The 13,435-nt window shown below is 44.6% G+C and overlaps 1 protein-coding gene across 20 annotated transcripts in view; it reads left to right on the top strand.

The window, feature by feature from the left end:
• The window catches only part of CD44 (CD44 molecule (IN blood group)), a 92,867-nt gene that overhangs the window by 67,908 nt on the left and 11,524 nt on the right, over positions 1-13,435 (top strand). For 8 of the 20 annotated variants that reach the window (XM_075545888.1, XM_075545890.1, XM_075545891.1 and 5 more), the window contains 4 exons: positions 3,380-3,481; positions 5,134-5,223; positions 6,016-6,222; positions 8,824-8,883. The exons of 1 other annotated variant lie outside the window; for it this stretch is intronic. In XM_075545888.1, coding sequence (XP_075402003.1) covers positions 3,380-3,481; positions 5,134-5,223; positions 6,016-6,222; positions 8,824-8,883 — 459 coding nt within the window. The remainder of the gene's footprint in view (positions 1-3,379; positions 3,482-5,133; positions 5,224-6,015; positions 6,223-8,823; positions 8,884-13,435) is intronic. 11 more of the 20 variants (XM_075545896.1, XM_075545892.1, XM_075545904.1 and 8 more) reach the window with 3 other exon arrangements.

Below are 13,435 nucleotides of genomic sequence, written 5' to 3'. Positions count from 1 at the left end.
GTCCTGGAGATATGCTCCTCAGACCAGTCCACTCTCCCAGGGAGGAACTGGAAGGGTCTTTAAAAATTCATTTTCTTTGTGGGAATGGTAAGCAGATTCATCAGCTTCTCCTGGGCAGATCATGAAGAATTTTGCAGTCGGGTTAAACAAGAATTAGCCCTGGAATGATGGGAGCAGAAGTCATTTCCTGGGAGGCAGGGGCAGTCAGGATATTTTTTTTCATTTTACTTCTGCCTGGAGAGTTTTAAATAGAGCTAAATGATGGATTCGGTGACTATTTCCATTGTAGACCCCAAAATATATCTATTTTTAGGAGAGAAATCAGGTGTCAATACCTTGTGACTAGTCATTTCACACAGATAACTACAAGGCTCAGAAAGCATTTTTCTTTCCTCTGGTCATATTCAGAGATAATTCAGTACCAACAGAAGGATTTAGGATGTAGCCCACCCTTTACTTTCAAGAAATGTTGGTGAACTTAATGGATGATCAACTTCTTTTTATTTTTTTAAGTTTGTGAACTTGATTTCTTGAATCCCAGCTTCCTGAAATACCATTTTTAAAATTTATCTACAAATAATTCAAAAATAGAATTAAAAGAGAGATAGATACCAGTAGTCACACTGTAACATTATAAGTGAAGATTGTGATTTTATCTGAGCACTTTTTAAAAATCATTTTATTGGGGGCCCATACAACTCTTATGGCAATCCATGCATACATCAACTGTATAAAGCACATTTGTACATTCGTTACCCTCCTCATTTTCAAAACATTTGCTCTCCACGTAAGCCCCTGGCATCAGCTCCTCATTTCCGCCCCCTACCTCCCACTCCCTCATGAACCCTTGATAATTATAAATTATTATTTTGTCAATCTCACACTGTCCATATCTCAGCCATTTTATATTTTAAAATAATCTAGCCTTGTTATAATAGATGACATCTTTTCTGACTGTCTCCAATGGTTGGTAGCAGGGGGTCCTCCTTTGTTCTTGCCTTTAAGAATCCCTGTTCCTTACTTAACCCATGAACAGAGTTAGTCATATGTTTTTAAAAATTGAATATGTTGTCTTCATGACCGAAAAGTAGCATGCCCAACAAGGAATTCATAATAAACCAAACCAAGAGAACCAACATAGGCTTGCAGCTTTATAATCATAGCACTGAATATGCTATCTGAACTCAGATCATGACGCGCATGCATGGTACACACTTAGTGAAATCTGTCCTAAGGGCATACTGATTATGTCTCTCAGTATTGAGCACATATAAAGTTAGCTCCAAAAATGAAGCCTAGATTTTATATAATTACATTTCTTTTGAACACTTAGCTACCACCTATACCTCCCTCAAATATTACTGATCAGATATCCCTTAACCCACAATGCATATTAAATATCTGCTGCTACACAAAGCATCATGGAGACACAAAGATATTCAATTTATGGTATGCTCTTAAGAAAGACAGGATGTAAAGACGTACCACCTGGGAAACCCCTTAGAGTTGCTGCCCCTTTGGGTTTCTGAGGCTGTAAATCTTCATGGATGTAGATCTCTCTCTCTCTCTCTCTCTCTCTCTCTCTCTCTCTCTCTCTCTTTTCCCCATGGAGGAGCTGGTAGGTTTGAATGACTGGCCTTTGGGCTAGAGCCCAATGCATATCCCATGACATCATCAGAGGTCCTTTATAACTATTTACAACATGCTGGCTAACTCTAGGAGACAGTACATGGTAAGCAGCACATGAACATTGCCCACAGTAACCTTGCCCCCAATTCAGAGAAGCCCCCGGCTAGTGTCACAGAAAGGCAAATTAGAAAAACGTGGGGCCGAGGCTGGGGGAAACCTGCCTAGGCAGAGAAGACATACGGGACTTTTCCTCCGAAGAAGACTCCTGGGAGGAGAGTCATAAACAAAGGAGAGCAAAGGAGCGTCTTTGTCAGCAGTGAGGGAGTCCATCCAGCAGGCTTTCCCGGTAGTACAACCGAAGATACGTTTGTAGGACTGGGCTTGGGGCCATTGGTACCAAGTGACTGCAGATCCACCACAAATGTTATGTACACAGCTGCGAGGGACTCTGACCACACGCCGGGTGAGCAAGCAAGCCAGCCCAAGAACTTCAGGCTCAATAGTACATCTCTAAGTCAGCCAAGAGCATTTCCCTTAACCTGGTGAACACGCCCAGAACAATATGGTTGGCTTTGGCCATAAGATGCTTTGGGCACCTTTGACGATTCTACTTGTAAAAAAGGTGCGCCAGAATCAGACCCTTCAACCAGCAAGGGTTTTTCTGGAAGGAAATCCAGTTGGGATGTTTACTGAAGTGTGCTGGCTCTTCCATGTTTCTTGAACGTTAGGATGGAATCGTGCATGTTTTTGTCCTCCAAAGACTTTGATCGCCTTATCTTTCCGCGTGTAAAGCTGCAATGCAGAGGTGGGTGTCCAATAGTCAGTGCTGCCCCTGGAGTGGTTTGAAATGGATTACATTTCCCCGGCGGCAGAAGCGTGGGTAGGCTTTGATGGAATGGCCGAGTCAGCAACGCGAATGAGCTTGATGGGTTGTCTGACCCAAATTTCACTTAGGACTTGTTATTTCTGTGCAGGAGATCTGTGATATCGATTAAAGATAACATTTATACAGACTCCAGTGACATTTTGGCAGCGTCCCCCATGGTGCATGTTGTATTGTATTTAACTATGACAGCGGTTCAGTGACACTCCCTGCTTCATCTTTCGGTCCTTGGGCACTTCCAGTCGCCTCTCCTAGGAAGTCTTGGGTGATAGGGCTCTGCTTTCACGTGCATGCTCACGTTGGGATGAGAAGGGACTAGGTAAGGAGGAAAGGACCCCCTCACACGCACTGCCAGCAAGTGGAGTTCAGCTCATAGGGATCCTAGGAGTCAAACCCTGTGAAGGAGAGGTCTGCGAGTAAGCACCTTTGGCGAGTAGAAGTTGCAAGTGTGTAAGCCGGTGCCCTTTGTATTGTCTTCGTGTGCCCGCTGAAGCGAGCTTTTAAGAGAGCCGGTGGAATGGGACAAGTCACCTATCATCGGTCACCTTTCTGTCTCTCCGCAAGGCTAGGGAGCTCCCCTGTGCCCTCACGTTAGCACTCTGCAGGCATCCTTCCAGACTGAGCAAAAAACAAGCCCAAATCATAGATTTTACAGAATTCGCCCCTTTAATGAAAGGCAGTTGCTTTGGGGGGTGTTCTTTCAAAGCAACCATAATCGATCTTATTTCTGCAGACCGGAAATAGTCGATGTTTTCTTTTCTCTTATCCCTGATTTGAATATAAAAGCAAGGCAGCCACAGAGTGCACAAACCCCTCTGAGGCGGTGGCTCAGGTAATGAAGCAATGACACGGATTTAATTCCTCCAGATGTGGACTCCAGTCATAGTACAACCCTTCGGCCTACGGAAGATCCAGACAGTGGTTTGGTGGATAACCTGGACAGAGAAGGACCTCTGTCAGTGACAACACGTAAGGATGACGCCCACCGGCCACTCATGGAGCTGCATTCCTGCTTGGCGGTGGAATGGTGCCCTTGTTACTACATAGATCAGCTCAGCCTGGGTGTCAGAGCTGTCTGCACTGTCCATTCTTCCTCCAAGGTGCCTCTTGACACCTGTTTTCCCTTCATTCTTGATGCTTCCTGGATTCACTGCTTTCTGGATTTAAAAAAATCCCAGGTGGTGGGACTCCATTCATGTAACTTGCTCTTTCTTCTCTGCATAGTCATGTCAATGAAACCAAGGCCACGGTGAGGACAGTGATTTCTTCTTGTTTTTACTGACCATTCCCTTTGCCTTGATCAAGGTAGCAGGGGCCAGGGTTTTTTAGAAAGAGGGCAGAAATCAGATCCATCCACAGAGGAGGGGGACACATGTTGTTGGCAATTGATGAAAGCAGGTGGGTCCCTGGAACAACAAAAAGAACAAGCAACATGTCACCATCTCTTTCTCTCATGAAGCAGCTGGTAGGAAGCAATACTGACTTTCTAGTAGCCCGGTTTCCACTGTATGTACAGGGATATCCAAGTATCTGTGTCTAAAGCCATTCCCCCCTTTTCTGGCAGAACATGAAAGGAATGCCAAATTAAGAGGATCATCTGCCTCCTCCCACCACTGGCTACACATAATGGGCAGAGTCCTTGCAGGCAAATGACAAAAATCAGCCCGCTTGTGTTGATTGTCAGCAATGTAAACAGCACTGTGTTAAGCATCAAAGAAGCTGCAAAGAATGGCTCCTGCTGTAGGTGGGCCCTCCCATTTAACTCTCTTCAGATTGGAGATTTGGGAATACATCTCTCCTGACTGTCATATGAACTGGTGGTGAGCATGGCTCACCGATGCACTGGATGGAGTGCTTCCAGGTATTGACAAAGGTGAATGCCTTTCTGAGAACTCCAAAGACAGGAGCTCGAAATAAAAGGACTTAGATATGGCAGCGATTCAACCTCAAATTGATACATGTCACTGAAGGTCCTGTGTTTGTCCAGGCAAGCGTTTCCTTGGCGCAATGATGAAAATCCCATCCACTGACGAAATAAAAAACCCAATAATAGAGTAAAATGGCAATTTCAAGTTAATGCTCTTTAGAGGGGTGCTCAGAGTTTCCGCGTCTACTTTGGTACTGGGTTACTTGAGTAGGTTATTCTCCGGGCGCCCTGTCCTCTCGTGTTACCAATGTGTCACCTACTGCCGCGGCCTTGACGTTCATGACGCTCTCACTTCCTGCTCCAAGGTCAAGTGCTTTGACTGTTAGGGATACTGAGATCCAAGCATTCCTTTTCCCAGGTGTCTGTTCTCTGCTCGTACTGAGTGGCTGAGAGCAGGACATGGGTATCGGGATGATCCGTGGTGGACACAGGTTTTGAGTTAGCTTTAACCTGGGCACTTTACTGTTGCTGATTGGTCTGATGATGGTCTGTCTTAGGGGGCAACCGAGGGGCCAACAGAAACTCTCGTATGTTTTTCAAGCAATCGTAAGAGAACGATGTGCACAAACTTTGATTCTCTTCTGCGCTTACCCATCTTGGACATTTCCGTAGTTAGATCTTCCCTGTTAGTAGACAACAGAGAAATTGTATCGTGGTTTCCCTATAACACTGGATTCATCCCTCACTGAAACAGAGGAGAGCCATTCTCGCAGCTTCTCAACAGAACATGAAGGCGTGGAAGAAGCTCAGGACCGCCCAACAGCTCCTGCTGCAACATCCAGCAGTAAGCACGAGAAAGCCCCTGTGCGGCGACTCTTGATTTGAAAATAAATACAATGTGGGTGCTTTTGCTGTGTCTTCGGTGGAGGTGCAGTGGATTGCGGCTGTGTTGTTTCTTTCGATTAGAGGGTGCGCCTGGTGACGGTTCTCGGTGATTTTTCTGCTTTGTAGACCTTGTGGTGCATTAAATGCGAGCTATATCTCTTAATCCTGATGAGTTAGTGTCTGCGTTTAACACGAATGAATCACACATGTAGGACTTAGGAGCAGTGTGGAAGTCTCTATTATATCTCTCTTTATTCCTCGCATGAGCAGTATTATTTTGTCATTTGTCTTCAGGCCCATAAATCCATGGTGCTGTTGACAAAGAAGGAGTGCCCCTTCTGACAAAGAAAAACAAATATATTGGAAGTGTAAGGGCTTTGAAATAGTATTTTACCACTCAGTCCAATGGTGCATTTCCCCAGCTTCCAGTACCTCAACTCGTACATGAGCTTCAAGGGGGCAGCTGAAGTGACACAAAACTTACCTTAGCATGCTAAGCAGAGGGTGCAGTAAATGTCCCTTCTGCACGTTAGCATCATGGAAATCCCTTCTGTGGAACACTATCCGGGTAGCGTTGGTGAGAATATTGGTTGCTCAACAGTGAAATGGCCTTCAGTAGCGTGTGCTCATTGTTCATGAATAGTAGACAGACAGGACAGGCTTTCTCAGCAGTTGCATGTACTATTGACCAGTGCACAGTGGACAATGGCCTTACGAATGTGGGTTCACCGTTGATTCCACCTCTGCACAGCTAGCAATGATGACAGAGGTGGGACGAGAGAGGAAAATCTTCCTGAAGACTCAGCTACGTCAGTGGAAAGTTATATTCCTCGTTCACCAGAGCCAGAGGCAAACAGGACCCTCACCTCAGTCACCCCTGCTATGACCCCGCCCCCTGGAGTTGATGAAGTTGCTGTTGTTGGAGACTCCAGCTCTGATGTAGGAAATTTACTTCCAGGTAATTTGGACACTGGTATCCGGTTTGCTTTCTCTAGCGGAAGAAACAACACCTACTTTCATCTTATGGGGAAATTTTCCTGTCTGGGTTGTAAGCTGGGCATGGCTTTGACCACCAATCATCAACACTAGGACAAGTCACCTTGCAGGGACACACATGAGATTAAATAATGCTTTCATTTTCCAGTGTAATTTCCAATTCTTTTTTTGAATTGGTTATTTTAATGGAACTTATTCATCTTGTTCCTAATCTTGTGATATATTAAGTTGAATCATGAAACCGGTAGATCAAAAGGTTGACCATGTGCAGTTTTATGTGATTCGAGTAATGTGTCTTTCCTACTTAGTAAGGTTTGCCAACGTGCATGAGTAATTCCCATAACCTAATAGCCTGCCTCGGAAATCATGACCTTCTTTTAGTGTTGCTTAAAAGTGTGGATAGCACAACATTTGCTGAAATGATCTTTTATTGTTCATTGATGAATTTTAATTTTGGTGAAGGGTTGGTGGATAAATCTCATTATCATATGCATTTTAAACTTATTAACCATTGGGCATCATTTTTCCTGTTTTTATGGCTAAGAGATGATGACTACAGGGTTTAACTTGAAGACTCTGCATGGAGCATTTTTTTTTTCAAGCAATAAGCCCTCGTTGCTGCTGTTTTTCTTTATTTCTCCATTTGCAATAAGAAATGGAAACTGAAGAAAAGGGGATGGAAAAATACTTACTTTGGCCAGGAAACTAAAAATGGCCTCTCTCCCCCTAGTACTGGTTCTTCAAATGTTTCTTATCACTCAACCACTAAGGTGCAGGAAAGATCAGGGACTTTAAATATATATTTTTCTGTAGGAGGAAACTTTTTTTCCTGAAAAAAGAAAAAAAATCTAATGAGAACCCGAACATAGATGACAGTCATCCTGCTCTGACCGCTGTGGGCCAGACAGCCCAGATGCCTCTTTCTCCTGGGTTGGCCATGCCCAGGCTTCAAGGGGAAATGTAAAAATAAAATACTGATTCAGACAATATTGGCAAGACAAAGCCTTTTATACCTACTAGTTTTTATTCAGCATGGTCTCTCCAGTTATTAAAAATTCCAAATACCATTGTTAGTATTCTTCTGGAGAAATGAACCAGAGTGTTGCCATACATATTTTTTTTCTTGGTACAATAAGGCCTATGGTGCAATAGAATAAAGTTAGATTTTAAAGGACAATTTTAATAGTTATAATATCCTAAGACAATATCTTAATTATTACTAGATAAAAAAGTCTTGTCTGTCCATTTTTTTCTTCAGTCTTTAGGCTTAATGTTAAGAACTAAAACATTTGGGATTGTGATGGTAGTGGTGTTCACGATGATAGCAGTGTGGTGGTGGTGGTGATAAAGTTGGTGATGGTGACGGAGTTGGTGGAGTTGGTGATGGGGGTGGTGATAGAGTTGGTGATGGTGACGGAATTGGTGATAGGGATGGTGGAGTTGGTGATGGTGATAGAGTTGGTGATGGTGACGGAGTTGGTGATAGGGATGGTGGAGTTGGTGATGGTGATAGAGTTGGTGATGGTGACAGAGTTGGTGATGGGGATGTGGTTTGGCAGATTGGTGTTGGCATTTCAGCACATGCTGTTTTCAGTTATTCTAATTGTCAGTCAAGGAACAAAGAAATCTGTCGTTCTGGTGCAATTTTATGACAGTCACCACCGACATCTCCTCTAATCAAGGAACGATTGATGATCAGGTCTCTGTATATTCCTTAAAGGTACCTTCTTATGGAGAATAATGGTAAATTTATGAAACCATTGTCCTGCGGGGTGTTTTTATGTTTTTGTTTTTTTCTGAAGACTTTAATATACCCTTGGGCATTGTATATAGGTAGAGAAAGGGGTTTTTAAAGAAGAGGGAGTTTCTTTATACAGAATCCAAGTTTACCTATGGATTCAAATTTTATCCATTCCTGAGCTCTTCTTCATATAAAACCCTTGGGTAATGGGTGCCTGAAATGATGGATTATATTAACTATTGGGGCTGAAGATACAATTTAATTTCTTTTAAAATATTATTATTTTAAACTTATCCTAACACTCAGGTATACGTTGTTCATGTTTTGACCATCATTCCTCATTCCCATTTTCATTCTTTCTAAATATGTAGTTCACTTTTCTCTTTGGGTGTGGACATAGTTAAATCCCAAGATCTCTTAGGTGAACCCAACCCTTTTTCTATTTTCTGTATTCGTAAAATTAAAAAAATATGTTTCATGCCCTGAGAAAAAAAACACCATAATATTTTTTATTAAAGTGTTCTTTGACCCAGTTCCCAGATGTCTCCCCAAGCCATCCATCCTTGTGGTCCCCCTTCGTGTCCCGTGTTGCTCCCGTTTTCTTCATTGTGATTACCGCGCTAGCCGGCTCACTTGTGGATTAGCAATGCGTGGCCAGGACTCCCCTGGAACCATCCTTAGATTCTCTGCCATCACGTTTCTGGTTATTTTTAATGGCTGAACTTCGTGATGGGCTGTCTGACAGTTCGAACAGGAGACCAGGCAGATGGCTGTGTAAGTGGACACTCCCTATACTGAACCTTCCTCGATTGCTCCTTACAGAACACCGAGAGGACGGAACTGTTGGAAGGTCCCAAACCACCCATGGATCAGAGTCATTCGGTGAGTGTGAGCGGCTTTCCACATTAACGGCCATCATAACCACCGAACCTGCTGGGTGATTACTGATGACGTATGCACTGTGTCTCTTGAGTAGTGGTTCTCAAAGACTTTAAGGATGCATCAGACTCCAGGTGCCTCCAGCTCAGGGTGACCCCATGGGTGTAGGATTAGAACTGGGCTGCATCGGCGATTTTTCAGAAGTAGACCACTGGGCCTTTCCTCCAAGATGCCTCTGGGTGGGCTCAAACTCCCAAATATTGGGTTACCAATTAAAGTGTCCTAGCCATTTGAACCAGGCAGGTTTATCAAACCACACGACTGAGTCCCACCCTCAGAGTTTCTGACTCAGGAGGTCTGGAACTAGCTGAGCATATGTCTAGTAAGTACTCAGGGGATGCTGATTTTCATGTGAATATTGACCACACTGTGTGAACTACCATTCTGAAGAAGATCTTCCCTCTGGAAGGATGAAGGAGAATTCAAACAGGATCTCAACTGAACATTGCCTGAAGCAGAATGTTTCAGAAAATATGTTTGGGGAGTAAGAATGGCCTTTGTTTGCTCCTGGGTCCTCTGTTTGCTCCTGGAGACTGTTTCCTAACTACTGAAAGTGGCATAAGGAGCTCAGGTGCATGAGCAGTTCAAACGACTGGCTGGTCTACCAGAGAAAGATGAGGCTTTCTTCGCCCATAAAGCTGTACAGCCTCAGAAAACCCACAGGTTCCGTTCTATTCTGTCCTCTAGGGTCGCTAAAGACTCAGAATTGACTCCATGGTATTAAGTTTTGAGTGGTTGTGCAAAGAACACACCTTAAACAATTAGAATCATCTAGCACATAGTACTTATAGCTAGAGTCTATTGAAAACACACTGGGTGTCAGGCGCTGTTTTAAACTCCTCAGATGGACCAGATGGACCATATGAACATGTCATTCCAGAAGTCAGTAAGAATCAAATATCAACAATTTCATATGTTCATCAAACATCAACTCATTTAATCATCCTACAAACCATGTGGCATCTGTAAGTTCTTTTCTTCTCATGCTACTGGTGAGGAAACGAAAGCCAAGTTGATCTAAGTGGTGGATTGAAGACTCGGGCTTAAAGCGCAGGGAGTCTCACATGGCTGCTCATAAGCATGGTCTACAGAAAGCACTCCGTAATGACCATCATTATCACTAGACATGCTTGATTACACAGAGTCCTGTTTGCCATGATTCAGCTCCCTAGAAGCAGGCAGCTGAATCCGACAAGATGGAAGTTATTCCTGACATCTAATGCTTAGAGTCCTGAAGGGCTCTGCTGGGGTAACAGCTTATGATGGTCTCACAAATCCAAGCAAACCCATGTGAATTGTTGTCCTCCCCCGTCATGCTTGCTATCCCCACCAAGGGTGCCTCCTGGTTTAAACACGCACACATTGGTCATCTACATGGCACGGCTTTAGTAAGAACTGTTTGTATTAGAGCCCAGAGAGTTGGGGGTTCACTAGAAATGGATCTGAAAGAAAAGACACATGTCTTGGGCTCACTGGGCACCTCGGACAGGGCCCTTCTGATTTCCTGATCACCAAACCAAGCCAAATGTCATCGAGTCCATTTAAAAAATCATTTTATTGGGGGATCCGGCAACTCTTATCACAATCCATTCAGCCATCCATTGTGTCAAGCACATTTGTACATTTGTTGTCATCATCAGTCTCAAAACATTTTCTTTCTACTTGAGCCCTTGGTATCAGTTCCTCATTTCCCCATCTCCCTCCCCAACTCTCCCTCCCTCACAAACCCTGGATAATTTAGGAAAAAAAATTCATGTCTTACATTGTCCAATGTCTCCCTTCATCCACTTTTCTGTTGTCCATCCCCCAGGGAGGGAGTTATATGTAGATCATTGTGATAGGTTCCCCCTTTCTCCCCGACCTTCCCCTTACCCCCTAGCATCACTACTCTCATTATTGGTCCTGAGGGGTTTATCTGTCCTGGATTCCCTGTGTTTCCATTTCTTATCGGTACCAGTTACATCCTCTGGTCTGGCTGGATGTGTAAGGTAGAATTGAGGTCATGATAGCGGCGGGGAGGAAGCATTAAAGAACTAGAGAAAAGTTGTGTGTTTCATTGGTGCTACACTGCACCCTGCATTGAGTCCATTTTAACTCATGCAACCAGTTTCGTTCTTCATATGTGTGTCCACGCTATCTCTTATCTCATCAGGAACCAAAGATATGGGAAGGAGCAGTTAACTTCAAAATGGACCAGAACCAGTTACCTTAGGACTCATGGTGGCCCAATGGGTAGCGTGACTGACCTGAATGCAGTAGATCAGCAGGTCTTCTTCCAAGCCACCTCTGGCTGGGTGCATCCAACCAAGCAACCTTTCTAGTAGGCGCCACGTGCTCAACTATTTGCACCAACCCGGAGCTTCTTGGAGAAATGCTGGCTAAAACCAAGAGACTCCAAGCACTCCATGTATGGTCCTTGGACCAGGTTCACTGACATCCCTGAGGAGCTTGTTGGAAAGGCAGACTCTCTAGCTTGCCCCAGACACACTGGATTGGTACCTGTGTTTTAATTAGACACCACCACACCCCCAGGCAATTTGTCTGCACCTTAAAGTTGGAGAAGTACTTCCTTCCCTAGACTGTTTTCTCATAGTTAAAGGCTGCTGAATTACATCTCAGATTTGATCTCATCTGCCCAACTGGAGAGTTCAATGCCCCCACGTTTGTAGAACTTGCTTTTGGGGACCTCTAGGGTTCAAGGAGAGGCCTCCTGTGTCTTGTCCTTTCACCCCGGCATTTGCGCGAAATGAGAATCGGGTGGGCGGGAGGCCATCCCCTTTGTTTGACTGTGCAGGTGTCTATGGTTGGGGCAGGCGGTTCCATCTTGCTGCGCACACACCCAAAGCTTTCCTTGCTTGGAGCACTTTTTTAAAAAATTAAAAATAAAGAGATTAGGATCCATTACCAGCCTCCCTTTCGAATATCAAAGGCGGGTGTGAGTCAGAGCAAGGCCAGCGAGACCGACTGTGCCTCTGAGATAGTTTTTGAAGCCCAGAGAGCGCCTGTTGAGACGGCCAATAACCCACGACTGTGCAAGAGACAACCTGTCAGCCACCCCATGCTGTGGAAAGGGCCATGGACTCCTTCTGAGGTTTGGAAAGTAAAACCCGGGCTGGGTGTTTTGAAATGGCTAGGCATCTGGGCAGAGCTTGTTTTGCTCCATTTTGATTTACCAGAAGGATCAAATCACAAGGACAGGAGCCATGCGACCCAAACGGACCTCTGCTCGGGCTCTTAGAGGCTACTGCGCCGAGCCTGAGGCTGGCCTCTCCGAGGAAAGCTCGTCCAGTAGAGCCGGGCCCTCTTCAGCCATTATCACGCAGACAGGCTTCCATGGTTTCTGTGTGGTTTGGTTTGGTTTCCTCCCCTCTGGGGCCGTTAGGATTCTGCAGTGGGTTCCTATTTAGCAAGAAAAAAACCCCCCAAAACCAACCCACGCATTATCTGGGCAAGTGTTTCACTCTGTGTTTGGAGCGATAGGGCTCAGAAAAGGAAGCTTCCCTGGTTTCTTCTTGAACCTGATGCTGCCCGCATGTTGCTGGACCACCTCTTCTGCCCGGTGGACTCTCCATCTTGTGAGACTTCCTTTCAGGTTGAGGCTTTGTTGTTGTTGTTGTTGTGTTTTTTTCCAGCAGTAGGAGATGTACATCCTTCTACCCCAGGGCATGTTTCACCAATATGTTCTTATCCGGGCCTGTAAATGGATTTGTTGATATAGACATGAAGGGGCCACTTCTTCCCTGTTAGCTCTTATTTTTTAAATGGTTATGTTTGGTGCTATAAAACCATGACTTTGTTGTTGTTCGGGGTCGGTAGGTGAGGGAGCCTCGGTTCATCCTAACAAGATGTTCGATGAAGCCTGGCCTACGGACCATTCTGGCTGTGATTTTCAGACTTGCTTTTGTCTTTCTAAGGTAGGGGGCTCCACTAGGGACCCTGCTAAAGGGAACGCTCTGATCCCGTGTGTCTTAGGTGAGGCCTGATAGGCTGCATTCTTAGCAAGCCCCCAAGGGATGACCGCTTTGGTGACCCACAGACTGCAGTTCGAGTCATAAGACCCTCACCCCCCACACACACACAAAATAGAAAATAGCAACCACACACATCTATGAATATTATTTCTTTCAACCTCTGTAAAAGTATGGAGCAGATATTATTATTATCTACATGTGATGTGAGATCTGGAAAGGAAAACATGGTCTAGCGAACACACTGGTACCGAGAAGCAGGGGTAGGACTTAGATTCAGGTCTGTCCACCTCTACAGCCCAAGAGTTTAAATACTACAGAGCACCACTGCCTTTAAGGATTCTCACGTACCTCGATAAAAACAATGATAGTAATAACGTCTCCAAACATTGGTCTTAATCAATCCAAAATGTTTTGTGGAAATGTCTTTAACTGGCAAAGTTTGCACTCAAACTAACAACAGAAAGGTTAGCCGTTCGAACCCACCCACAGTGCTGCGGAACCAAGGCCTGGCTGTCTGCTTCTAG

Source organism: Tenrec ecaudatus, chromosome 4 (genome assembly GCF_050624435.1).
Source record: "Tenrec ecaudatus isolate mTenEca1 chromosome 4, mTenEca1.hap1, whole genome shotgun sequence".
Taxonomy (NCBI): domain Eukaryota; kingdom Metazoa; phylum Chordata; class Mammalia; order Afrosoricida; family Tenrecidae; genus Tenrec; species Tenrec ecaudatus.
This window is presented reverse-complemented; position numbering and strand designations above follow the sequence as displayed.